General features: G+C 42.9%; 2 protein-coding genes across 4 annotated transcripts in view; both read right to left on the reverse strand.

The window, feature by feature from the left end:
• LOC121618914 (pleckstrin homology domain-containing family G member 3) overlaps positions 1-2,568 on the reverse strand; it is a 32,653-nt gene extending 30,085 nt beyond the window's left edge. For all 3 annotated transcript variants that reach the window (XM_041954558.1, XM_041954557.1, XM_041954556.1), the window contains exon 1: positions 2,427-2,568. The gene's annotated coding sequence lies outside the window, so the exon portion shown is untranslated. The remainder of the gene's footprint in view (positions 1-2,426) is intronic.
• Positions 2,569-5,592: 3,024 nt separating this feature from the next.
• spint1a (serine peptidase inhibitor, Kunitz type 1 a) lies at positions 5,593-23,537 on the reverse strand. Its single transcript, XM_041953510.1, has 10 exons — positions 22,778-23,537; positions 22,031-22,188; positions 21,700-21,841; positions 19,625-19,795; positions 19,052-19,099; positions 8,438-8,569; positions 8,262-8,312; positions 7,941-8,111; positions 6,915-6,974; positions 5,593-6,698 (listed from the first exon to the last, which is right to left on the reverse strand). Exons 1-10 carry the CDS (start codon positions 23,184-23,186, stop codon positions 6,514-6,516), a joined length of 1,527 nt encoding a protein of 508 aa, XP_041809444.1. The 5' UTR covers positions 23,187-23,537; the 3' UTR covers positions 5,593-6,513.
• Positions 23,538-25,179: the final 1,642 nt, after the last annotated feature.

A 25,179-nucleotide genomic window follows, 5' to 3' on the forward strand; every position in this document is an offset into this window, starting at 1 on the left:
GGAGAGCTAAAAATAGTCCAGAGAATTCCTGTTGCAGACCTACCGCATCACATTGCATTCACCGTCTGCCCCAACAAGGCCCAGGGGGTTCTAGAAGTATGACATAAGCCCCCTGGGATGTCTCCAGTCAGACATGGTGGTGCGGCTTTCTGTAAGGCACCATCAGTCAGGACGGATGTTTATGTTTAGGACAAATAAAAATCAAACCTGGCATGGAAGGCAGAGGTCCAAGGTCCTGCAGGCTAACAGAGACAGAGTCTTTATTATTTCAGCATTGGTGCAATGTTTATCTTGCAAGACCTCTCTCTCACCCTCTAACCCTGTCTACCCCGGCAGAAAATATCCCCTGACAAACAGCTTTTCTGTGAGTGCCCTCTTTCCCACATTACTTCTGCAGTTTGTCCCCTGACACACAGGCCTTAAGGGACTAACAGCTTTTCATTCACTGGGGAAAACAATAAACCCTCACGCTCTCCCTTCATCTCAATCAAATCCACAGCTTCCACAAAAGCACTGCCCAAACACTTGACTTCCCACAGACACACAACATGTTAGACTCTTATTTTTAGTTCAATGCATTTTTAAGCTTGCTGCTTAGATGTGGCGATAAGCGATCCATCCCAATGAACACCCACAGGGCACTGCGAGGAGTTTTGTCCACATGGTGCACGTACACCCAGGCCAAAATAGCCCTTAATGGGAGAATAATCATTGCCTGCTGTGCTGAAAAGGGATGAATAGCAATTTTCACCTCCCCATCAATGACCTTTAATCACAGAAGGCATACCTGGCATGTGAAGCTGGCAAGCGCCATCTTAGTTGGCAAATGACAAGTGAAGACCTCCAGTTCTTTAACATTATAAATTATAGAGACACCAGTAGTAAGTAGTTGGGTAAGCAGTCCTCCATAATGTCCTGTAGAGTTTGGAGGGGAGAGTAGAAGGCTGCTGGGTAAAATTAGACAGCAACTCTTCAAATAGAATTGGAGTGTGCCCATTTAAAGGTGTATTACACCACATCTGCCGGCAAACAGCTCCCTCACGCCTTTGTGGGGCTTGTCAACATCATTACAAGAATGACAGAGTCAGACCTCCCTTGGGTGTCTGGAATGCCAAATCACATAGCACAAACACTTCACTTTTAAACAAACACAAAGATGCCAGGTCCCATTTAAAGTAGACCTCACAGTGTAATCCTAGCTCTAACTTGCAAAAGCTGGAACTTCACGTTATCGCGAGACCCAGGTCAGTCCTAAGCAGCATCCAATCAGTGTTGAACCACGAAATAATAAAGAAGGTGGCTGATGAAAAGCCCAGATGCTGGTTTTTAAAGTTGTATGGTCTCCGTCGATGAAACCACCCTCGCATTCTGCAGCTCTGGTAATTTTATCACAGCTGCAGCATACCAAGACTTGGGAAGAAGGAATTAAGTGCCAACTCTGAGATCCAAGATACACTTGGGCAGTTTCCTGTCTGGACCACCTGGAAGGGAGCGCTGTTTATCACACGGAGACAACATTTATCTGAAATGAAGTTGAGACGTTATTGTCTGAAAGGTCAAGTGAGGTCAAAGGAGTAGAAAATGGAACTTTTCACTGGTAACTGATTGATTTTGTCCCATTCTTCTTCAACAGCTGGTGGGGAAAGTCATTGACCTATGAATAGGCTGCATTTAAAACCTCAGTGTGTCTCACTGGGGTGCTCATTAGAAATAAGCTATTAGGTTTGCCGGGGCCACGCATGGGCACCATAGGGGGTGGGAATGGGCTGCAGGGAAAAGAGGAAATGGCATATGACTCAAATGCATCATGGAGGTGAGATTGTCTCGCAAGGCAAGTCTGACAGCAAGGCTCAAGTGGAAAAGTCTCATCCAAAAAAAAAAAGGCAGCTGATCAAAGTTCACTCAACTGAGATTAAAAGACAAACATATCTTATCTGACTGAAACTCCTGCACCCTCCGGGGTTTACAGCTTGGAGGTTGTGATATTATATTACGCAAAGAAATGCACCTAAAATCTGTAGGTAACGTTGAAGCAGCGTCAAAAGCGGAGGAGCTCATCCTGAATGTTTTCAAGTGCTGCACAACTCCAAAGCGGGCTCGTGATTCGTTAGCAGAAAAAAACACGCGCACGCAGGCGATTAATAACATTCATACTGAATTTGTCAGTTTTGCTGAAATGGATGTACGCTAGTCCACTTCACAGCCTCCCATGTTCTCCTCTTTTAACGACAGCTCTAGACGCGGCTGACAAAGCTAATTAAACGTCCAGTGGTTTGCAACAACACTCAAAAACACACTACTAATATCGACAGAGTGAACACAGCGAGAAACCCCTCTGACATGTACGTTAAGTTAGCTTAACTGGCATAACAGCTAACGTTGAGTTAGCTAAGATTTGGTAAAGTTGTCAAAACCAGTTCACCAACCGAATTCGCCAACTTCTTCCCTTCCAGCGACTACTGTGCTCAGTGAGACGTTCCTGTGCCGTTTCTCGATGATACTCCGTTAGTTAGTTTCTCCTTTCACATGTTAAAAGCTGCGCAGACACACACATCCCCGCACAGGTCATCAGCTCGCACTGCGTCCAGCCACCGAACACGGCTGCATCTTTGAAGAACTGCGGAGAATCAGTGCTGCATTCAGGACCTGCCGGAAATACGGCCCTACGAAAAATTAGTGACCGCAAGTGAACACTACAAGAATACGAATGTCCTCTGGTTCTGTCTCTTCACGGCTACAGATGGTAAAAAGTATGTATTCTTATTGTCCCTTGTTATTACTTGACTTTCTAAGTGAATTAATAATATTCGATGGATGCATTTTGTTGTTTATTCACGATTGTGACTTCCCGACAAAACACTCGAATAAGTACCTCAAAGTAAAGAAATTAACAATAAAGTCATATTTACTTTTTCCTTTAAAGTTTGTTCTCGAGAAAAGCAAGAAAACTATCTACTGAAGACGACCTGTCTTAAGAGTCTCAAATTTACGAGTAGCAAGTGAATATAACAAAGGACCGCCTGTTTTTGACAAGCCAGTGTCTGTTTGGAGAGTGTCAGAGGTGTTCCCACATATTCACATCTGGCCTGCATAGTTTGATAGTTTCTGTCAGCATGAGATAGTTTCAAAAAGGGGTGAAAAAAAAACTGTTCCCGTAAATGCATTTTTTACTTCCACTCATGCTATAGGCTGTATATGTGCAAACCAACGACAGGCTTGTGAAAGAACATAATAAATTGTAACCCTGTCAATTACATTTATGACGGTCAGGTCAGTTAACTGTGGGGCTCACAAAAGATGACTTCAGTGAATCAATTGGGTGGGTGCTAATTTATGTCTGGCTGATTAAATAGAGAGGGGCGTTTTTGCTTTGCACAACCCCCTCTCTGCCTCCATACGGACTGTGAAGAAAACAATATGCTGGACGACTTTGCTGAATGAAAAGTCGTCCAGCATAGTGTGACTGTGAAAATGCAGCTTCTGATGGAATATGCACATGCAGAAATCTTATAGAATGAACTTGCTCTAGTACTAGGTGCAGCTTTATAGCCTTAAATATATGTTACAAAGCAAGATGTGCTCTATTCTAGCGATTCTGAATAAGACAAAGACTTTAGAATCAAAGAAACAGAGTTTGTTTGGGCTGTATCATTCAGATTTTGCTGCAAAATGCCACTGAGTTGAATAACTGATAAGCCATATTGCCATCTGCTGGTTAGAAAAGACAATGCATCTGTCCAATGTGTAACACAGCTGCTGCACGCCAGAAAGTTGAGCGTAGATTATCATATTCTCATGCATATTACACATCCGGAGATGACAATGTAATTCAATTTTTCTGATTAAAATGTGAGAAAATATCAGTAACTGTACTGCCAATATGTTAATTGACAGATGAGAAAACTCTGTATCAGGTATAGGTATATTGCTGTTAAACAACTTAAGACCATAATGCATATAGTGACTAATGGGTTGTGGTTTGAGGTTTAAGACGAGTTAAACCTGTGTTGTCTGGAATAAACTCACACAGTCTCTAAGATCCATTATTGTTTCTTCAGAGGCTGCAGTTTAAACTGCACTTGTGGTTTAGTCTAAACCCAGCTGCTGTGTCCTGTTGAAATCACCTAAATGCCATCAGATGTCATCTGGAGCTTCAGTTAAACTTGCTGTGGACATGCTTTATCAGGTCATGGGGTTCAGTACAAGGCAAGATTTCCGCAGCATGAATTATTTTATTAATTTCTGAAAAGAAAAGTCTTCCACCATGTATGATCTTATGAAGGTGCCAGTCTAATGTAATATTCTGTTTAATATTCAGGTTCATTTTTGACTTCATAAAGAGGGTTGCTGGCCATCTAACAAAATGAAGAAGTCAGTTCACAGCAACCATGCATTCAATCCAGTCCAGTACCTGCAGGTAATGTGTGCAGATGAACCACTCCTGAGCTGTGTAGTCACCTGGGGCAATGTTTCTCTCGCTTTCTTGTTGCAGCATTGATGTAAGAAGATAATATACTTATTCAAAGTACTGCAGATTATGACTGACTGGAAATAAACAGAATATTTATTGTAGGGACTAAATGTTCTATGACATAATGTGTATTTGATCAAAATTAAGTATAATATTAGTGTATAGAATCAAAAGTTCAACTAGACTATAAATGGTAAAACATGCACTGCATATTGTTCCCATAGACTGTTCTTGTGGTAATATGAACTCTTTCTGATATGGTGATTTAACATAGTGATATGGCTTACCAGTAGACCTTAGACTGGAGAGCTCGGATAATACCATTGTTACTTTAAAGTAAAATGAAATTAAACTGTGTCACTATTTACTTCTGTGTATCTTCTGTGTGTTTGTTCAGCGCTTATCTCTGTCTCACACAAATGTGACAGCATCAGTGGTTTGACAGTTGAACAGAGGCTGAAAGATCAGTGCGTGCAGAAGTGCCACCTCAAGCTTCAAAGTTCGCCAGTCTGCGATCTGTATGTTGAATTTTAACGAATTTTAATTGGAAAAGTATACATGGCATGAAAACAGAAATTAAAGACCAGTATGTGCAACGCCAGGGAAAACAACACTAAGATCCCCATGGCAACAGAAAGAGGGCTTTGATGGGAACCACAGGATGCATTATCTTTCTAATGACAACTGCATGGGAGACAAGCACCACATTTCATTTGAATGTAAGAATGCAAACATAATGAATAATAGCTAGAAGTACTAGCCTAAGCACTATTTCAACCGTCAGTCTATGATTATATGAAAGTGTGTGCAGATAAGCAACCTTTAAACACAAAAGTTACACAAAAGAAAAAAAGTCACATGTATCATCTACGTGACAACATGAGGAAATTGCATTAAATAATTAAATTCCAAAAACAGGCATGAGCTGAAATTGCATTTGCGAGAATGGTGTGGAGGATTTGATGTGCTGTGGCTGCTATCAGTTAGCAGCAAAAACAAGGTATATGTCTCATAATTCAGGACAGAAGTGCATAAGATTAACAGCTGAGTAGTTAATCACACTTAAGTCAATAAAAACAAGCTGGTATCTTTTGTAAGTAAACCATAAAAACCACCCAAACACCTCTTAATATTTTTATTGAGTATAAACATCATGATACTGCCAAAGTTACAGAAACCTATATCAGGTCATATGTACAAACTTTAAAATGTTGAATATTCAACAACAAGGCTGCTTTATAGTGTATGAATGAGCATTATTTAAAGTATGCATTATGCTTGTTATAAAATATTTTTGAAAATTCACTGACAAAATAACCTTCTTGTGTAAAATTCTAAGATTATGTACAACACTACGCATGTATGTGTAATCCACTGTAACAATGCAGTATTAACAAGATAAAAACAAATCTAGCAGAGTGAAGAAGCAGGCGTGGCAGGACTTCAGAAAGTTTAAGGGATCACCATAACATTACAAACCATAAATGAAACGTCCCAGAGCTCAGTCTTAAGACAACACAAGGGAGTCTTGACTCTTCCTTTGAAGTAACAGAACAATGTGGACCTACTGACAATTAGGAGTCTGACATTAAAACTGGCTTTGTTTCAATAACAGCTGTTCACTGACAAACATCAGATCGGTTAATGGGAGTGAGTCCAACAAAGCAGAACACGTTTATGAATCTGGTCTCGCGGGATAGCCAGCGGTCGTCTACCTCGGCTCCAGCGAATATCCTTCCCTTTTTAACCTGAGTACAAACTGATATCCAACAACTCATTTTAACAAGGCACTGCATTAAAAACAAGCAAAAAGTCAAATCATGAGACATCACATTTCATCACTGAAGACGCTCCGCCTTCTGCGTACACCACCCTTACAAAATGCGTCCAAATCAGGACAGAGCAAAGACAAAGCCCCCTCCAGCATTCAAACGCAGCCAACGGACATTGATTCCGCTCTCATCAATCAGAGTTTGTTCAGTGGTACGACACAGCTCTGTCATTTGCCACCAGGACGGGGGTCAAAGGTGAGGGCTGAGGGGTCATATGGGCTTGGTGGTGCTGTTGTAGACCAGACGCTCTCTGTCCTCCAAGTTGACCGGGACTGTGTTGACGGGCACACGTTGGTGTTGTGAGGACTTCTTCTTTCCCTTGAGGAAGCAGTACCCCAGGATGCCAAGCAGGATGACGATAGCTACACCCAGGAGGACAGCTATCGCAATAACACCTGTTCAATGAAATAAAATACATTTTGAAATGTTAACACGCTACATGGCTGCAAAGCCGAGAGAGCAGATCACAAAATCAAAAGCTAACTCAGTGGAAAAGTGCACTGGAAGAGAATGAAGCTTTGACATTACTAAGTTAAAGCTGTGTAGTTTTTCCTTAGGTAGGGTTGAACTTTTTTTTTCGTCCAGACTGAAAAAAACAAATGGTTATATACCTGTGTTGCTTTCGGACACTCTGCCTTCATATTGCCCGTTTCTTGCAAACACGTCCTTTTCTGAAATAAACAGAAAGATGTGATTTTTGCATGGTCTGTGACATGTACCAAACATGAAAAGACTTCATTAAACATCAATCTGCACTCTGCTATGAAGGGAAATTAAACCTGCACAACACTGACTTCACCTTTTCAAAGCTTACTCCACTGATTTAACATCACACCAGAGATGGTTCAGAACACACACAGTATAAAGCATGACGTCGCCCACAGGTTTCTGATGAGCCACTGTGAAGCGATAGTGGATCTGGATGTCTTTATAGCGCCTGACTCCCCCAAACATGTTTATTTCTGCTGTAAAGTTAGGCTTTTTAATATGGAAGTCTATGGGGATTGACTGGCCTTTGGAGGCAGCCTCAAGTCTCTTAAATGTGCAACCGCACCACAGAACCAGAGATTATACCGTGCAACAGGGCTGCCGACAGTTTGCCAGTTGCAGCTAATGAAGCCACAAGTACTGCACCTCAAACAGCGATGAGGAGGAGCAGACTACAGAGCAGATATCTGAGAGAAGCTGCAGAGTCTGGTATTAACTTTCTGTGAGTTTCTCACTACAAGCGTCTCCTTTGCTTTTCCTTTCCCAACATGGACTTGATGAAAGCAGTTTAGGTGTTCCATTTCTGACTGCATATGTACATTTAAGTGGTGCTGCTCCGAGCATTTTCTGCTTGGAGCAGCACCACTTAAAAAAAAAAAAAGAAATTCCCCTGTTTACAGGCATTTCAACACTTTGTTGTAGTGTGGCGCCACTTAGACGGCTGGAGAAGAGAGAACGCCGACCCGAACAAAACCATCTCATCGATACAAATAAAAACTAAAAAGAATTCAAGTGGAAATGGATTTGAGAATGAGGATGGGGAATTGGCATCTTCATTTATATTTTAGATGTACAAACAGGGTGTTAATTAACTAATTAACTGACGTAAATGTACAGAAAATGCCCACTTCACATGAATAAGGACCCACCTGATACCCCACGGCAAAAGTTCACACAGGACTCGCGAGTGTCAAATCTGTTCTCATTTCCTTGGCAGCCCCCGTAGTTGAAGCGGAAGCAGTCCTCCTGGTTGGGGCTGTAGTACCACTTGGTGAGACTGTCCCTGCAGCTGCCGGTGTCTGGAACCTCTGTGCAGCGCACTGTAAAAAAAACAAAAACAAAACAGTAAATGAGCAGGGGGAGTATTAACAGATGGAAACAGTATGTTTTACAACTACACCAAATTCTAAGCAACAAAAATCATCATGTCGAGACAACAACAACAAAAAAAGTCAAAGAGTTCAAATTACCTTTTTGTTCATCCACTGGAATCTGCAGCAGTATATTAAACTCTTTGTCCACTAGTAGGCACACAGAACATAATTCAAGTTAGCAACGAAATTCCATTACTGTCATTTCATTGCTGCAATTATAATTCCACGAGCCGGTATGAAAATGAAGCCTAGTTTGCATAGTCGTTGCTCACAGTCTTTGCATTTCTGCTCATCTGAGCCATCGGAGCACTGTGGGGTTGAGTCACACTCCAGGCCCGGGTCCAAACAGCAGCCGTTCGCGCAGGTGAATTGCCCCGTGGTGCACGGAGCGTCGCATTTTTCTCCTGTGGCACACAAGCGCAGAGGAAAGCTGGTGAACATTAGTGGAGCATCTAAAGAGCCATACACTCCTCTGAGGACTGAGGCGTCAGTAGAGACCAGAAAATAGAACTAAGAGAGAGTGAATATTGGAATTACATTCACCAGGTGGGTAATGAATGCTAATGTTACTCGGTGGCTGCTTGACATGAAAACAAGCAACACTGACACAGTATCAAACTAGAAAATTCCCCCTGGGAAATTTTGAAAGGGACACGGGGTGCGTTCGAGCCGACAAAATTATCTACGTTTTAAAGTTTGAATGAAGTCTCTAGGACAAAGTATGGCCGAGCAGCGGACAATTGAAAAAGGCTGAAATTTGAGGAAATTTCCCCATTCATTTCTTATGGGAAATTTATCGCAGTTGTTTGCGTCTTACGTCGGCCTTCGATGGTCATAGCTCGAAAACCGTAAGAGATATCAAAATGTGCCGAGGGTCATTTTGAGCCGACAAAATTATCTACGTTTTAAAGTTTGAATGAAGTCTCTAGGAGAAACTATGGCGAAGCAGCGGACAATTGAAAAAGGCTGCAATGTGAGAAAACGGCAGATATCAGAGGTAGTCAGTCCCTGATTAATGAATTGCTCTCAGCTGTGTTTCTGTGGCTTTCTCCTTGTCTGTCTCTGTTGATCACCTCAGCTGTCTGTGTCTGCTTCTCTCCTCTGCTTCATGTCTCTGTTAACATGAATTAATGAACTGAATCAATAAACATGAATGGAGCTAATGCTAACGGAGCTAACAGAGCTAACACTAACGGAGCTAACAGCGCGAATACAGCTAACAGCTCTAACGCTAACAGAGCTAACTGTGCTAACAGAGCTAATAGAGCATTTGTCTGTGTGTGTGTGTTTATGTATCTGTCATTGTGTGTGACTGCGTATGTGTGTGTCTTCGTCTGTTTGTGTGTGTGTGTCTGCTTGAACTACACAAGCAGCCCAACCAGCTCCTACATGGAGATGTGTCTGGTATATGTGTGTCTGAATGTGTGTGTGTGTGTGTGTTTGTTTGTGTGCGTGTGTAACTTCTGCCCCACCTGCTGATAATTACCTCTCTACCTCTCCCACTTTTTACCTGTTCCTGTTCAGTTTTGACGTGCTTGTTTTTAATCACTTTTTAGCTGTTGGTTAGCCCTGCTTGTGTGTGCGTTTGTGTGACTACTGTCTCAACCTTTTTGGCAAAGCGCTTGGTGAAGCTGAGTTTAACTGTTTGTTGGACGGAGATTGTTTTCAAACAATGCCCTTGTTTTGACTGAGCTCGTTAAGATAATCATTCTCAGGCTTGTTGTCCTGCAGATGTGTGTGCGTGGGTTATTGACCGGTGTGTGTGTAAATGACAGTTACACCTGTTAACTGAAAAGCGGCTTTTTCGCTGTCGGTTTCTTCCGAACAACTTGCGATTGTGTCAAAACCGTAGCTGCTATCAAAAAACCGATTACACTGTGAGATGCGGACAAGTCTGGGCCAGATGTACGTGTGTTTTATGTCCAGATATTCTTTAGAAAAATGACAAAATGGTCGACTTAAAAAGACTCTGCCACTCAGAGAACAGGAGTTTGTATTGTATGCAGTGAGATTTGGGTTCGGCGAACCTCCTGAACTAAATCCTCTGGTGAGAGAACCGTACCTCGTATCAGAGTGTACTATAGATCATCGGACTCCCGAGAACTTCCTGAGTCCGACCATCATCTCGTTTTATTCCTGACACAACAACTTTTCGTTTTATGGCGATCTAAAGACAGGAGGCATTTCTGCTTTGCTCACAAAACAGCTCTGAATTTTAACATGGGACTTAATGGGAGAACAGGAGGGCGCTGGCTGCACAAAACGTCTCACTATTTAAATTCAGTAAGTCTCTCGGCTTTTTCGAGGACATCACACGAAAGAGGACAAGTTTGTCTACAAAATGAGCCCAAAATTATGCGTGTAGAGTGTAATTTGTGGCCGTAGCGACGAGAAAAAGAGAAGATTTTCAGATCGTTTTTAGACTCTGTGCCACTCTAGCACGCACTCTAGCACGAACATTCCGCGCAATACACACCCATTATAATCTCAAAATTTCCCGCCAAACGATCACTGTCATTGAACAGTGACTGATCAAAAACTATAGGACCAATCAAAATGTGGATGAACACACCAATAGACCAGACTTGGGTCTACATTTTAAAGTTGAAATGAAGTCTCTCGGTGAATGTATGCCTGAGCTACAGATGTTTGAAAAACTCCAATTTCAATCTTGTTTTTTTCGCCCGTCCCATTCATTTCTTATGGGAAATTTATCGCAGTTTTTCGCGTCTTACGACGCGAAAAACTGCGATAAATTTGAGAAAAGTAATAGCACACCGATCCCGAACAATACGCACGTTTTGATATATAATTTGCGAGGGTTTTCTCAAAGCTGTGGGACGAGTTTGAGGACGAAAACTTGGAGGAAGATGAAAAATAATAACTAGAAAATTCCCCCTGGGAAATTTTGAAAGGGACACGGGGTGCGTTCGAGCCGACAAAATTATCTACGTTTTAAAGTTTGAATGAAGTCTCTAGGAGAAACTATGGCGAAGCAGCGGACAATTGAAAAAGGCTGCAATTTGAGAAAACTGCAGATATCAGAGGCAGTCAGTCCCTGATTAATGAATTGCTCCCAGCTGTGTTTCTGTGGCTTTCTCCTTGTCTGTCTCTGTTGATCACCTCAGCTGTCTGTGTCTGCTTCTCTCCTCTGCTTCATGTCTCTGTTAAGATGAATTAATGAACTGAATCAATAAACATGAATGGAGCTAATGCTAACAGAGCTAACAGAGCTAACACTAACTGAGCTAACAGCTAACGGTGCGAATATCGCTAACGGCGGTAGCGCTAACAGAGCTAACTGTGCTAGCAGAGCTAATAGAGCTAACAGCGTTAACAAGGGGGCGGGGGGATGGGGTTTTCATTATGCATTTGTCTGTGTGTGTGTGTTTATGTATCTGTCGTTGTGTGTGACTGCGTATGTGTGTGTCTTCGTCTGTTTCTGTGGCTTTCTACTTGTCTGTCTCTGTTGATCACCTCAGCTGTCTGTGTCTGCTTCTCTCCTCTGCTTCATGTCTCTGTTAACATGAATTAATGAACTGAATCAATAAACATGAATGGAGCTAATGCTGACGGAGCTAACAGAGCTAACACTAACGGAGCTAACAGCTAGCGGTGCGAATAGAGCTAACGGCGCTAACGCTAACAGAGCTAACTGTGCTAACAGAGCTAATAACGGCGTTAACAAGGGGGCGGGGGGATGGGGTTTTCATTATGCATTTGTCTGTGTGTGTGTGTTTATGTATCTGTCATTGTGTGTGACTGCGTATGTGTGTGTCTTCGTCTGTTTGTGTGTGTGTGTCTGCTTGAACTACACAAGCAGCCCAACCTGCTCCTACATGGAGATGTGTCTGGTATATGTGTGTCTGAATGTGTGTGTGTGTGTGTGTTTGTTTGTGTGCGTGTGTAACTTCTGCCCCACCTGCTGATAATTACCTCTCTACCTCTCCCACTTTTTACCTGTTCCTGTTCAGTTTTGACGTGCTTGTTTTTAATCACTTTTTAGCTGTTGGTTAGCCCTGCTTGTGTGTGTGTTTGTGTGACTACTTTCTCAACCTTTTTGGCAAAGCGCTTGGTGAAGCTGAGTTTAACTGTTTGTTGGACGGAGATTGTTTTCAAACAATGCCCTTGTTTTGACTGAGCTCGTTAAGATAATCATTCTCAGGCTTGTTGTCCTGCAGATGTGTGTGCGTGGGTTATTGACCGGTGTGTGTGTAAATGACAGTTGCACCTGTTAAACTCCTCCCTTGAAAAGCGGCTTTTTCGCTGTCGGTTTCTTCCGAACAACTTGCGATTGTGTCAAAACCGTAGCTGCTATCAAAAAACCGATTACACTGTGAGATGCGGACAAGTCTGGGCCAGATGTACGTGTGTTTTATGTCCAGATATTCTTTAGAAAAATGACAAAATGGTCGACTTAAAAAGACTCTGCGACTCAGAGAACAGGAGTTTGTATTGTATGCAGTGAGATTTGGGTTCGGCGAACCTCCTGAACTAAATCCTCTGGTGAGAGAACCGTACCTCGTATCAGAGTGTACTATAGATCATCGGACTCCCGAGAACTTCCTGAGTCCGGCCATCTCCTCGTTTTATTCCTGACACAACAACTTTTCGTTTTATGGCGATCTAAAGACAGGAGGCATTTCTGCTTTGCTCACAAAACAGCTCTGAATTTTAACATGGGACTTAATGGGAGAACAGGAGGGCGCTGGCTGCACAAAACGTCTCACTATTTAAATTCAGTAAGTCTCTCGGCTTTTTCGAGGACATCACACGAAAGAGGACAAGTTTGTCTACAAAATGAGCCCAAAATTATGCGTGTAGAGTGTAATTTGTGGCCGTAGCGACGAGAAAAAGAGAAGATTTTCAGATCGTTTTTAGACTCTGTGCCACTCTAGCACGCACTCTAGCACGAACATTCCGCGCAATACACACCCATTATAATCTCAAAATTTCCCGCCAAACGATCACTGTCATTGAACAGTGATTGATCAAAAACTATAGGACCAATCAAAATGTGGATGAACACACCAATAGACCAGACTTGGGTCTACATTTTAAAGTTGAAATGAAGTCTCTCGGTGAATGTATGCCTGAGCTACAGATGTTTGAAAAACTCCAATTTCAATCTTGTTTTTTTCGCCCGTCCCATTCATTTCTTATGGGAAATTTATCGCAGTTTTTCGATAACTGCGATAAATTTGAGAAAAGTAATAGCACACCGATCCCGAACAATACGCACGTTTTGATATATAATTTGCGAGGGTTTTCTCAAAGCTGTGGGACGAGTTTGAGGACGAAAACTTGGAGGAAGATGAAAAATAATAATAATAAGAAGAAGAAGAAGAAGAAACGCGCGGGATAGTAATAAGTGACTCGGGGCTACGCCCCGAGTCACTGGCTCCTGCAGCTATGAAATAGCTGTAGGAGCCAGTGACTCGGGACGTTGCCCCGTGTCCCTAACTAGAAAATTCCCCCTGGGAAATTTTGAAAGGGACACGGGGTGCGTTCGAGCCGACAAAATTATCTACGTTTTAAAGTTTGAATGAAGTCTCTAGGAGAAACTATGGCGAAGCAGCGGACAATTGAAAAAGGCTGCAATGTGAGAAAACGGCAGATATCAGAGGCAGTCAGTCCCTGATTAATGAATTGCTCTCAGCTGTGTTTCTGTGGCTTTCTCCTTGTCTGTCTCTGTTGATCACCTCAGCTGTCTGTGTCTGCTTCTCTCCTCTGCTTTATGTCTCTGTTAACATGAATTAATGAACTGAATCAATAAACATGAATGGAGCTAATGCTAACGGAGCTAACAGAGCTAACACTAATGGAGCGAACAGCTAACGGTGCGAATAGAGCAAACGGCGCTAGCGCAACCAGAGCTAACTGTGCTAACAGAGCTAATAGAGCTAGCGGCGTTTACAAGGGGGCGGGGGGATGGGGTTTTCATTATGCATTTGTCTGTGTGTGTGTGTTTATGTATCTGTCGTTGTGTGTGACTGCGTATGTGTGTGTCTTCGTCTGTTTCTGTGGCTTTCTCCTTGTCTGTCTCTGTTGATCACCTCAGCTGTCTGTGTCTGCTTCTCTCCTCTGCTTCATGTCTCTGTTAACATGAATTAATGAACTGAATCAATAAGCATGAATGGAGTTAATGCTAACAGAGCTAACAGAGCTAACACTAACGGAGCTAACACCAACGGAGCGAACAGCTAACGGCGCGAATAGAGCTAACGGCGCTAACGCTAACAGAGCTAACTGTGCTAACAGAGCTAATAGAGCTTACGGTGTTAACAAGGGGGCGGGGGGATGGGGTTTTCATTATGCATTTGTCTGTGTGTGTGTGTTTATGTATCTGTCATTGTGTGTGACTGTGTATGTGTGTGTCTTCGTCTGTTTGTGTGTGTGTGTCTGCTTGAACTACACAAGCAGCCCAACCAGCTCCTACATGGAGATGTGTATAGTATATATGTGTCTGAATGTGTGTGTGTGTGTGTGTGTGCGTGTGTGCCTGTGTAACTTCTGCCCCACCTGCTGATAATTACCTCTCTACCTCTCCCACTTTTTACCTGTTCCTGTTCAGTTTTGACGTGCTTGTTTTTAATCACTTTTTAGCTGTTGGTTAGCCCTTTTTGTGTGTGTGTTTGTGTGACTACTGTCTCAACCTTTTTGGCAAAGCGCTTGGTGAAGCTGAGTTTAACTGTTTGTTGGATGGAGATTGTTTTCAAACAATGCCCTTGTTTTGACTGAGCTCGTTAAGATAATCATTCTCAGGCTTGTTGTCCTGCAGATGTGTGTGCGTGGGTTATTGACCGGTGTGTGTGTAAATGACAGTTGCACCTGTTAACTGAAAAGCGGCTTTTTCGCTGTCGGTTTCTTCCGAACAACTTGCGATTGTGTCAAAACCGTAGCTGCTATCAAAAAACCGATTACACTGTGAGATGCGGACAAGTCTGGGCCAGATGTACGTGTGTTTTATGTCCAGATATTCTTTAGAAAAATGACAAAATGGTCGACTTAAAAAGACTCTGCCACTCAGAGAACAGGAGTTTGTATTGTATGCAGTGAGATTTGGGTTCGGCGAACCTCCTGAACTAAATCCTCTGGTGAGAGAACCGTACCTCGTATCAGAGTGTACTATAGATCATCGGACTCCCGAGAACTTCCTGAGTCCGACCATCATCTCGTTTTATTCCTGACACAACAACTTTTCGTTTTATGGCGATCTAAAGACAGGAGGCATTTCTGCTTTGCTCACAAAACAGCTCTGAATTTTAACATGGGACTTAATGGGAGAACAGGAGGGCGCTGGCTGCACAAAACGTCTCACTATTTAAATTCAGTAAGTCTCTCGGCTTTTTCGAGGACATCACACGAAAGAGGACAAGTTTGTCTACAAACTGATCCCAAAATTATGCGTGTAGAGTGTAATTTGTGGCCGTAGCGACGAGAAAAAGAGAAGATTTTCAGATCGTTTTTAGACTCTGTGCCACTCTAGCACGCACTCTAGCACGAACATTCCGCGCAATACACACCCATTATAATCTCAAAATTTCCCGCCAAACGATCACTGTCATTGAACAGTGACTGATCAAAAACTATAGGACCAATCAAAATGTGGATGAACACACCAATAGACCAGACTTGGGTCTACATTTTAAAGTTGAAATGAAGTCTCTCGGTGAATGTATGCCTGAGCTACAGATGTTTGAAAAACTCCAATTTCAATCTTGTTTTTTTCGCCCGTCCCATTCATTTCTTATGGGAAATTTATCGCAGTTTTTCGCGTCTTACGACGCGAAAAACTGCGATAAATTTGAGAAAAGTAATAGCACACCGATCCCGAACAATACGCACATTTTGATATATAATTTGCGAGGGTTTTCTCAAAGCTGCGGGGTGAGTTTGAGGACGAAAACTTGGAGGAAGATGAAAAATAATAATAATAACTAGAAAATTCCCTCTGGGAAATTTTGAAAGGGACACGGGGTGTGTTGGAGCCGACAAAATTATCTACGTTTTAAAGTTTGAATGAAGTCTCTAGGACAAAGTATGGCCGAGCAGCGGACAATTGAAAAAGGCTGAAATTTGAGGAAATTTCCCCATTCATTTCTTATGGGAAATTTATCGCAGTTGTTTGCGTCTTACGTCGGCCTTCGATGGTCATAGCTCGAAAACCGTAAGAGATATCAAAATGTGCCGAGGGTCATTTTGAGCCGACAAAATTATCTACGTTTTAAAGTTTGAATGAAGTCTCTAGGAGAAACTATGGCGAAGCAGCGGACAATTGAAAAAGGCTGCAAATTGAGAAAACGGCAGATATCAGAGGTAGTCAGTCCCTGATTAATGAATTGCTCTCAGCTGTGTTTCTGTGGCTTTCTCCTTGTCTGTCTCTGTTGATCACCTCAGCTGTCTGTGTCTGCTTCTCTCCTCTGCTTCATGTCTCTGTTAACATGAATTAATGAACTGAATCAATAAACATGAATGGAGCTAATGCTAACGGAGCTAACAGAGCTAACACTAACTGAGCTAACAGCTAAAGGTGCGAATATAGCTAACGGCGCTAGCGCTAACAGAGCTAACTGTGCTAACAGAGCTAACGGCGTTAACAAGGGGGCGGGGGGATGGGGTTTTCATTATGCATTTGTCTGTGTGTGTGTGTTTATGTATCTGTCGTTGTGTGTGACTGCGTATGTGTGTGTCTTCGTCTGTTTGTGTGTGTGTGTCTGCTTGAACTACACAAGCAGCCCAACCAGCTCCTACATGGAGATGTGTCTGGTATATGTGTGTCTGAATGTGTGTGTGTGTGTGTGTTTGTTTGTGTGCGTGTGTAACTTCTGCCCCACCTGCTGATAATTACCTCTCTACCTCTCCCACTTTTTACCTGTTCCTGTTCAGTTTTGACGTGCTTGTTTTTAATCACTTTTTAGCTGTTGGTTAGCCCTGCTTGTGTGTGTGTTTGTGTGACTACTGTCTCAACCTTTTTGGCAAAGCGCTTGGTGAAGCTGAGTTTAACTGTTTGTTGGATGGAGATTGTTTTCAAACAATGCCCTTGTTTTGACTGAGCTCGTTAAGATAATCATTCTCAGGCTTGTTGTCCTGCAGATGTGTGTGCGTGGGTTATTGACCGGTGTGTGTGTAAATGACAGTTGCACCTGTTAAACTCTTCCCTTGAAAAGCGGCTTTTTCGCTGTCGGTTTCTTCCGAACAACTTGCGATTGTGTCAAAACCGTAGCTGCTATCAAAAAACCGATTACACTGTGAGATGCGGACAAGTCTGGGCCAGATGTACGTGTGTTTTATGTCCAGATATTCTTTAGAAAAATGACAAAATGGTCGACTTAAAAAGACTCTGCGACTCAGAGAACAGGAGTTTGTATTGTATGCAGTGAGATTTGGGTTCGGCGAACCTCCTGAACTAAATCCTCTGGTGAGAGAACCGTACCTCGTATCAGAGTGTACTATAGATCATCGGACTCCCGAGAACTTCCTGAGTCCGACCATCTCCTCGTTTTATTCCTGACACAACAACTTTTCGTTTTATGGCGATCTAAAGACAGGAGGCATTTCTGCTTTGCTCACAAAACAGCTCTGAATTTTAACATGGGACTTAATGGGAGAACAGGAGGGCGCTGGCTGCACAAAACGTCTCACTATTTAAATTCAGTAAGTCTCTCGGCTTTTTCGAGGACATCACACGAAAGAGGACAAGTTTGTCTACAAACTGATCCCAAAATTATGCGTGTAGAGTGTAATTTGTGGCCGTAGCGACGAGAAAACGAGAAGATTTTCAGATCGTTTTTAGACTCTGTGCCACTCTAGCACGCACTCTAGCACGAACATTCCGCGCAATACACACCCATTATAATCTCAAAATTTCCCGCCAAACGATCACTGTCATTGAACAGTGACTGATCAAAAACTATAGGACCAATCAAAATGTGGATGAACACACCAATAGACCAGACTTGGGTCTACATTTTAAAGTTGAAATGAAGTCTCTCGGTGAATGTATGCCTGAGCTACAGATGTTTGAAAAACTCCAATTTCAATCTTGTTTTTTTCGGCCATCCCATTCATTTCTTATGGGAAATTTATCGCAGTTTTTCGCGTCTTACGACGCGAAAAACTGCGATAAATTTGAGAAAAGTAATAGCACACCGATCCCGAACAATACGCACGTTTTGATATATAATTTGCGAGGGTTTTCTCAAAGCTGTGGGACGAGTTTGAGGACGAAAACTTGGAGGAAGATGAAAAATAATAATAAGAAGAAGAAGAAGAAACGCGCGGGATAGTAATAAGTGACTCGGGGCTACGCCCCGAGTCACTGGCTCCTGCAGCTATTTCATAGCTGTAGGAGCCAGTGACTCGGGACGTTGCCCCGTGTCCCTAATAAGAAGAAGAAGAAGAAGAAACGCGCGGGATAGTAATAAGTGACTCGGGGCTACGCCCCGAGTCACTGGCTCCTGCAGCAGAGCTGCAGGAGCCAGTGCCTCGGAGCGTGCCCCGTGTCCCTAATAATAAGAAGAAGAAGAAACGCGCGGGATAGTAATAAGTGACTCGGGGCTACGCCCCGAGTCACTGGCTCCTGCAGCTATGAAATAGCTGTAGGAGCCAGTGACTCGGGACGTTGCCCCGTGTCCCTAATTAAAAGGTATTTCCAGTGCCCTTAAGTGACCAAAACGGAACCAAAACATTTTTTGGCGCTAGGCATGCAGCAATTGGCTCTGGGTTGGACGTGAGCCCAGGCCTCTGTGATAGGGGTGCAGCCTGGTCACATGGGCTGCACGTCCTACCAGGTGAGCTACCAGGACGCCCCAAACATAACTGTTTAACGGAGTAGAGCAAATTCTATTTGAGGACAAAACTATAAAATAGTAGAATTCACCAACCTTGAGGTGTGGGAACTGGCAAACCTCTACCAGATTTAACACTATTTTCTGAAAGAGAAACAACAAAATGAAATTAAAATTCAATCACCAGTCAATAGGTTGTCAGGCACATAATGCATATAACCAAAACATGTGGGTTTTTATACAAACAAATGAGATAGGCCGTGTTCATTATTGGTCGGTTTTCGTCTAACTCTAAACAAGAAAGCAAAGTGTCAAACTATTCCCTTCACTTCAACCTTTGATTGTTGCTATTGCAGCTATTCCAGCTAGTGTTTCACTGAAATTCACTGAATAAAGGAGTTAGATATCTATCGATGATATTAAAGCCACCATGAGCAGGATTTGAACATTTTTGACATTCGTAAGCCCCAGTAACAGTATCAAAAAGACAATGTGGAAGACAGCAACGCAATCTTCACACAGCCTACACCTATATTCTTCCTAAAGATTTTACATGCAACCTTCAAATTTAATGTCACTGTGGTGACACACTGTACATAAGACAAATAAGCATATATCGTATTCACACACAGAAGAAAATTCATGAATAAAAGCACAAAGCACAGATACCTGCTGAGCCAGAGCAGGCGCTGGTGCACTCTTCCATGGATAGATAGTTGTTGAGATTCTCCCTGCAGCCCCCAAATATGAACTTCTCGCACTTCTTGGAGGCAGCATTGTAATGCCAGCGAGGAAAGGAGCCGCGACACGGCCCGATCTTCTTTGGAGCCATACAGTGGTCTGACGGGAAAACAAAATAAAGGATTAGCTTTGATTCACAATTAATAATAGTCGTTTGGTTAAACTCCCTGAAAAATCTGTGGTTACTTTGTATCAGTATTATACAAATCTCACCAGTATGAGTATCACAGTGGAAATAACTGTCCCACTGGCAAGAATCTACTCAGCTTTAAGAGCCTCCACCGCTGTGAGAAGTCTAAATTTGAGAGTTAATGATTTAATTTCTTCCCCACACCATGATGTCATGCAGGAAAGTGAGAAATGGCGCCAACACTAAAGCTTACTGATGCTAAAATCTAGTTATAAATGATCAAAGTTGTCTTATGTGCCCAACACATTCACCACTCCAAAGGCTGGAAAACAGTGATCTAATGTGTGCCAGACGACCTCACGAGACACTTAACAATGCAACACTTGTTGTTTGAAACCTGTGGGACTAACCAGTTTTGTCTTATGATACCATGTGGTGGGATTTTCTTTTGTCACAACTCCCACTTTCAGAGTCACATAATTACACATGAGGCTGAGCTGGTGTGTTCCTATAGACAGAGAGGTTGGATAAGACAATCCAAGTTGTCTGGTTGTGGTTGATGAAACTCATTCTAAGCATCACCAAAGCACATGTACACCCACAGCTATTTCAAGACATTACGAAGATGTGGCCCCGACTGCAAAATTATATAAGGAACTGTAAGCTGCACTTTCATTGAATCACAGTGGGTTTAGTTCTTATTCAATCCATTCATAACTGTGGTGTGACATTTAGAGTCCCTGCCAGGCCCATTCCACAGAGGCACATTCCTAACACTGTTCATCACACTGACTGTTAATGAGTAACCGTGCCACGGAACGGTTAAAAGTGTTTCTTGTTCTTAATGAACAACCCGCAAATACAGCCATAAGCAGAAGAAAGCACCTCAAAACGATAAAAGCAAATCACTTTTAGCAAAGAGGATCACAAAGTCTTCTTGTTTGTGTAACCCAAGCTGAAACCAGACCGACAGGTTTTGACGAGTCGGGGGTGGAGAGAGTGGGATGGTGGCAGGGGAGCAGTAAAAACCAACTGCTCTACACACTTCCGTTTTTCCAAAGAAACTCCAAACACAAACATGAAGCGGGAGTGTCGCCGCGGCTCCTCTGTAGTGTTTCGAGAGAACAGAGATTGATATGTTGCGTGATGCCAGGGATAACATTTGACAAACCAGCGTTCCACATTTCAGTTTCCCCCTTAAAAAAATCTGAATCTGGTTTCATCTGCAAATGACGTGAGCTTCTATCTCGCCATCTTCATGCTGTTTCATCATTCAGGCCACAGGAATTAGGCGGGCATGCCTTGACAGGTGTGATCACAGCTAACACTGATTCCTGCTTGTGACAAACGCCAAACAATGGGTTGAGCTTGCTGGGAAAAAATGCCCCCAAACAAGAAAACTTCACAATTCTTACTGGGAATAACACACCAGTGACAACATGTTGGGAAATTAATACTTTGAGCTTAAAACGTGCAAAAAAAAATCAACACATCTATGGTGTGAACAAGGGGAAAGATTTATGGATCAGATAGAAGGACCAAAGGGCATCATCGTCTCGTACCTGTGTCCCAACATCAAACACAAGGCAGGTGACTCTGAATAAGCCAAAAGAAATGTCAACAAATCCAGTGAGCACATGACTCATGTTTACCACTGAAACTCAACCATTTCTCACGTCAAGTGACCCCAATGAGTCTCTGTTTGCAGAGAAACTAATGAAACCGCAGCAGCCAATTCTGATATCCGCTCAGATTCGCAGTGGGACGTTGATGTTGTGCAGGTTTTGGCCTATAGGACGATGTCCCGTATAAACAAGTATGTTCAGGTCATGCCGAGGTTTCTGCCAGCTTTTCTTTCACTGTAGATACTCACGCTCAGACTGCTCAGGTGTGAGGACTAGGACGGTGACTTTGGTCGAGTCTGACTGGCCGATGGTGTCTGTGACGGTCAGCTGGAACTTGTACACCCCAGAGGTCAGATTGGACACGATGATCTGGTCGTCAAAGTTGGTTTTCTACAAGGCATGGAAAGACAGTGTTTTCTTATCAGCCAGGAATGTGACTAGTTGGTTTACAATTAAGTGATGAGCACAAATAAATAACACTACAGAGGAAAGGATTTTTTTTGTTCTAGATCCCCCCAAACTGGAGCCTCAGAAAGACCTGTGGTGAGATCAGGTTTGCATCACAGTCTCTTTACTCACCTCAGTGACAGCGTAAGGATATACGGTGAGCATTTGCCACTGGTAGGACACGATCCCCTTGTCATCTTTGCTCCCTATGCCGTTCAGTGTCACGGTGTCCTGAGGCTGGACCACCAGGTCCTGGCCTCCATTGGCCACCGGTGGACGGTCGGATTCATCTGGAGAGAGACCGTGGTATCAGTGAACATCACGCGCAAACATGCCCCACGGTCATCTATGCACAGGTGAGCAAATACTACAGATCCAGTACAGCTGGAACCCCGGATGAGGCAGAGGTAGAAACCGAAACCTGAACAGGGACCATTAAGGCCTGGCGTGTGTGAACATGCTGACTGACCTAAATGTGTAGCCTCACATATCCTGATTACAAACTGAGCTTTAACACAAAAACACTGCAAGATTTTGAAATAATTTACTTGGGAACACTTTTCCGGAGCAAATGAGCCAAAAGATTTCTTTAACTGATCCTGTGGAGGGACACTAACACTTCTGTTATTTATCCTGCCAGCTGTTAGCCAAGGGAAGAATGGAGGATATAATGAATATTATCTTCCTTTCTGTGGTGTAAACTCTTCATCTGCAACATCTGATTATGCAGTTCTACAGCAGAACAACAAAAGTATGACTAACAACAGTGATCGTTCAGATAAAGGGTCCCACACTGAGATATGCGTCTCCGCACGGAGCGCTTTCATACAGACGCACATGCGCATCTTAAGAAATTCATTGGAAGAGTTGCGGTCTTACTTGGGGGAGCATCCACGCTAAGATAGCTCTCATAAACGGAGTCCAGGATGTAATTCATGTAGCCCTTCTTCCTGACAAAGCGGCACACGTATTTCTTTTTGTACAAGCAGTCGAAGAGAAAGCAGGAGTTGACCAAGCCTTCCTCGGCCCCCCTCTCCATGAAGGCGACATTGCACTTCGGCTCTTTGCAGCAGGCGCTCACGCAGTCCTTGTATCGGTCCAGTTTCGGCGACGAGATGAACGTCGCTCCGTCTTTCACCGACTCGTCGGCATCGAGAATAAAATCGTCCCGGCCTTTCTTAAACTGGGCCAGGCATTCCTCTCCAGTCAGCTGGCCGCAGATGGAGTCCAGCAGCAACACCAGGACCAGGAGCGCAGACCCTAATTGTCCTTTAAGGAGTGAATTCATTTTTTTTAAATCCAGTGAATATTTAGGCTGAAACAAAATAAAACCAAAATCACCTATAACGTTAGTAAAGTCAGCAGAGAATAAAAATGCGGCGTATTGGTTTTAAAAGTCAACTTCTTCCAGGTGTGTTCAGGCCGCCAATGGGCAAAACAACACTTTGCGTCTCGCCACAAATCAAAATCCCGAAAATGGCTCCCGACTTCCTTTTGTGCACCCAGAAACGCTTCAAAACTGGCGCAAAACTCTCCAGCCAGATCGGATCCGTCACAGCTTCGAAACTTTCACAAGAGACTGATGTCGACAAAACCCTGAGCGGTCGACGACATGACCCAGGTGACTCACCTGAGAGAGATACAGGAAGTGAAATTCCACCCCAGAGACGCCACTCCCTGCTGGCTGTTTTATGACTAGAGCGCTAGTGAAAACAAGGACAGAGCTGTGTGTGTGTGTCTGTGTCTATGTGTGAGAGATTACACAAGGAGATCAGTATAATGGTGACATGGTCTCATATTGTGACAGGAGATATGGCCTTTAATAGAGAGAAAGCTGCTTTCACACACCTTTTCTTCTTCTTCTTCTTTGTCTTCTTCTTCTTTGTCTCCTTCTCCTTCTTCCAGAATGTTTTTTAGTGTTTACGCTTTTTGTTGTCGTTTTTCTGTGGTATGAAGTCAACCCTGGTTTTGAGAAGTGCTATACTAATAACTGACTTACTATAACAAATGTGTTTTTTATTCACCAGGTAAAAAAAAAAAAGATCACAACAATATTATCTTTTCATTTTCGACAACTTTCAGCTTCTACAATAAGCAATTAACTCTTCTCATTTTGTTTTTAGTCATTATGGATTCCCAATGACAACTGGCCAAGTATGTGTAAACACAGAGGAATATGACTCCGGTTCTTATGTTGTTCTTAATGTCATGCACAGAGCAGTTTCCAGACAGGTAGAAATAGACATACAACTAAAGAAAAACTGACAAAGGTAAAACCAAACAAAGAAAAATAAGAAGAGTTCATCGCTCATTGTAAAAGCTGGTGAATTACTCCCAAACATACATACATACATATGTACATAGAAGTAACTTAAAGCAAGCAACAGTGAACAACATGACAAGATTACTAAATATAATGTTAAATATAAAAGGCAAAATAAAGTGTAGCATAGCACTTTTCAAGCAAGGAGCACACAGTGCTTTCTAGCATGGCACTGGTAAAAAGAAATCCAAAATCTTGCAATATGGGAAAGCTGTATTATGCAAACAAATATGTGGTCAGACAATGACAGTGTTGTAATCTGTCAAGATCAGGAGCTTTAATCCAGAAGGTGGCAGTATGAGCCCATCTACAGCCGAGGAAGCAGCCGAGGGAGAGCAGTTTATTTAGTTTTTTCCTCAAAGCATCGTAAAACATCTGTTTTTGGCTCATTTTGTCCCACATACGGTATCATCACTGACATGACTTATCATTTCATCTGACGGGACCCCCAGCCCTCTTTTCACAACTGTAGTGACAGTGAGATGATTTATGCGCTGAGTCATCTAATTACAGTGTGTGATGAGTCATGATGCCGCCATTGAAGTTGGTAGACAAGGTGAAGCAGGAAGTGGTCGCTGAGATTATGCAATGCAGATGGATTGGTTTGGTGATTTAGACTGAATCATTATTCAAGACACATTTAGCCGCAGGATCAGAAGGTGGTTTCCACAAACTCTACAGCTTCCTGACAACGAGATGCTACATCCTCACTCAACAGTTAAGACAGTAAAAACAGTAGACGTCAAGCTCATTTCTCGCCTCTGCTTTCCTTTTCTCCCGCCTAGAGTGCATCACCTGGCCGGGCCTGAGGTGAGAAGGCCTCACGCCAGTCTCAGTCCGCCTCCCTTTCTTTTCTTTTTTTTTTTTTTTGGGCAACCCCGCAGCGCAGAACGGAGCAGCATAAGACGAGATGAATGAATTTGTTTGCCTGGAAAGGTGAGCTGCTGGAGCCACTCAA

Source organism: Chelmon rostratus, chromosome 15 (assembly GCF_017976325.1).
Source record: "Chelmon rostratus isolate fCheRos1 chromosome 15, fCheRos1.pri, whole genome shotgun sequence".
In the NCBI taxonomy this organism is placed as follows: Eukaryota; Metazoa; Chordata; class Actinopteri; order Chaetodontiformes; family Chaetodontidae; genus Chelmon; species Chelmon rostratus.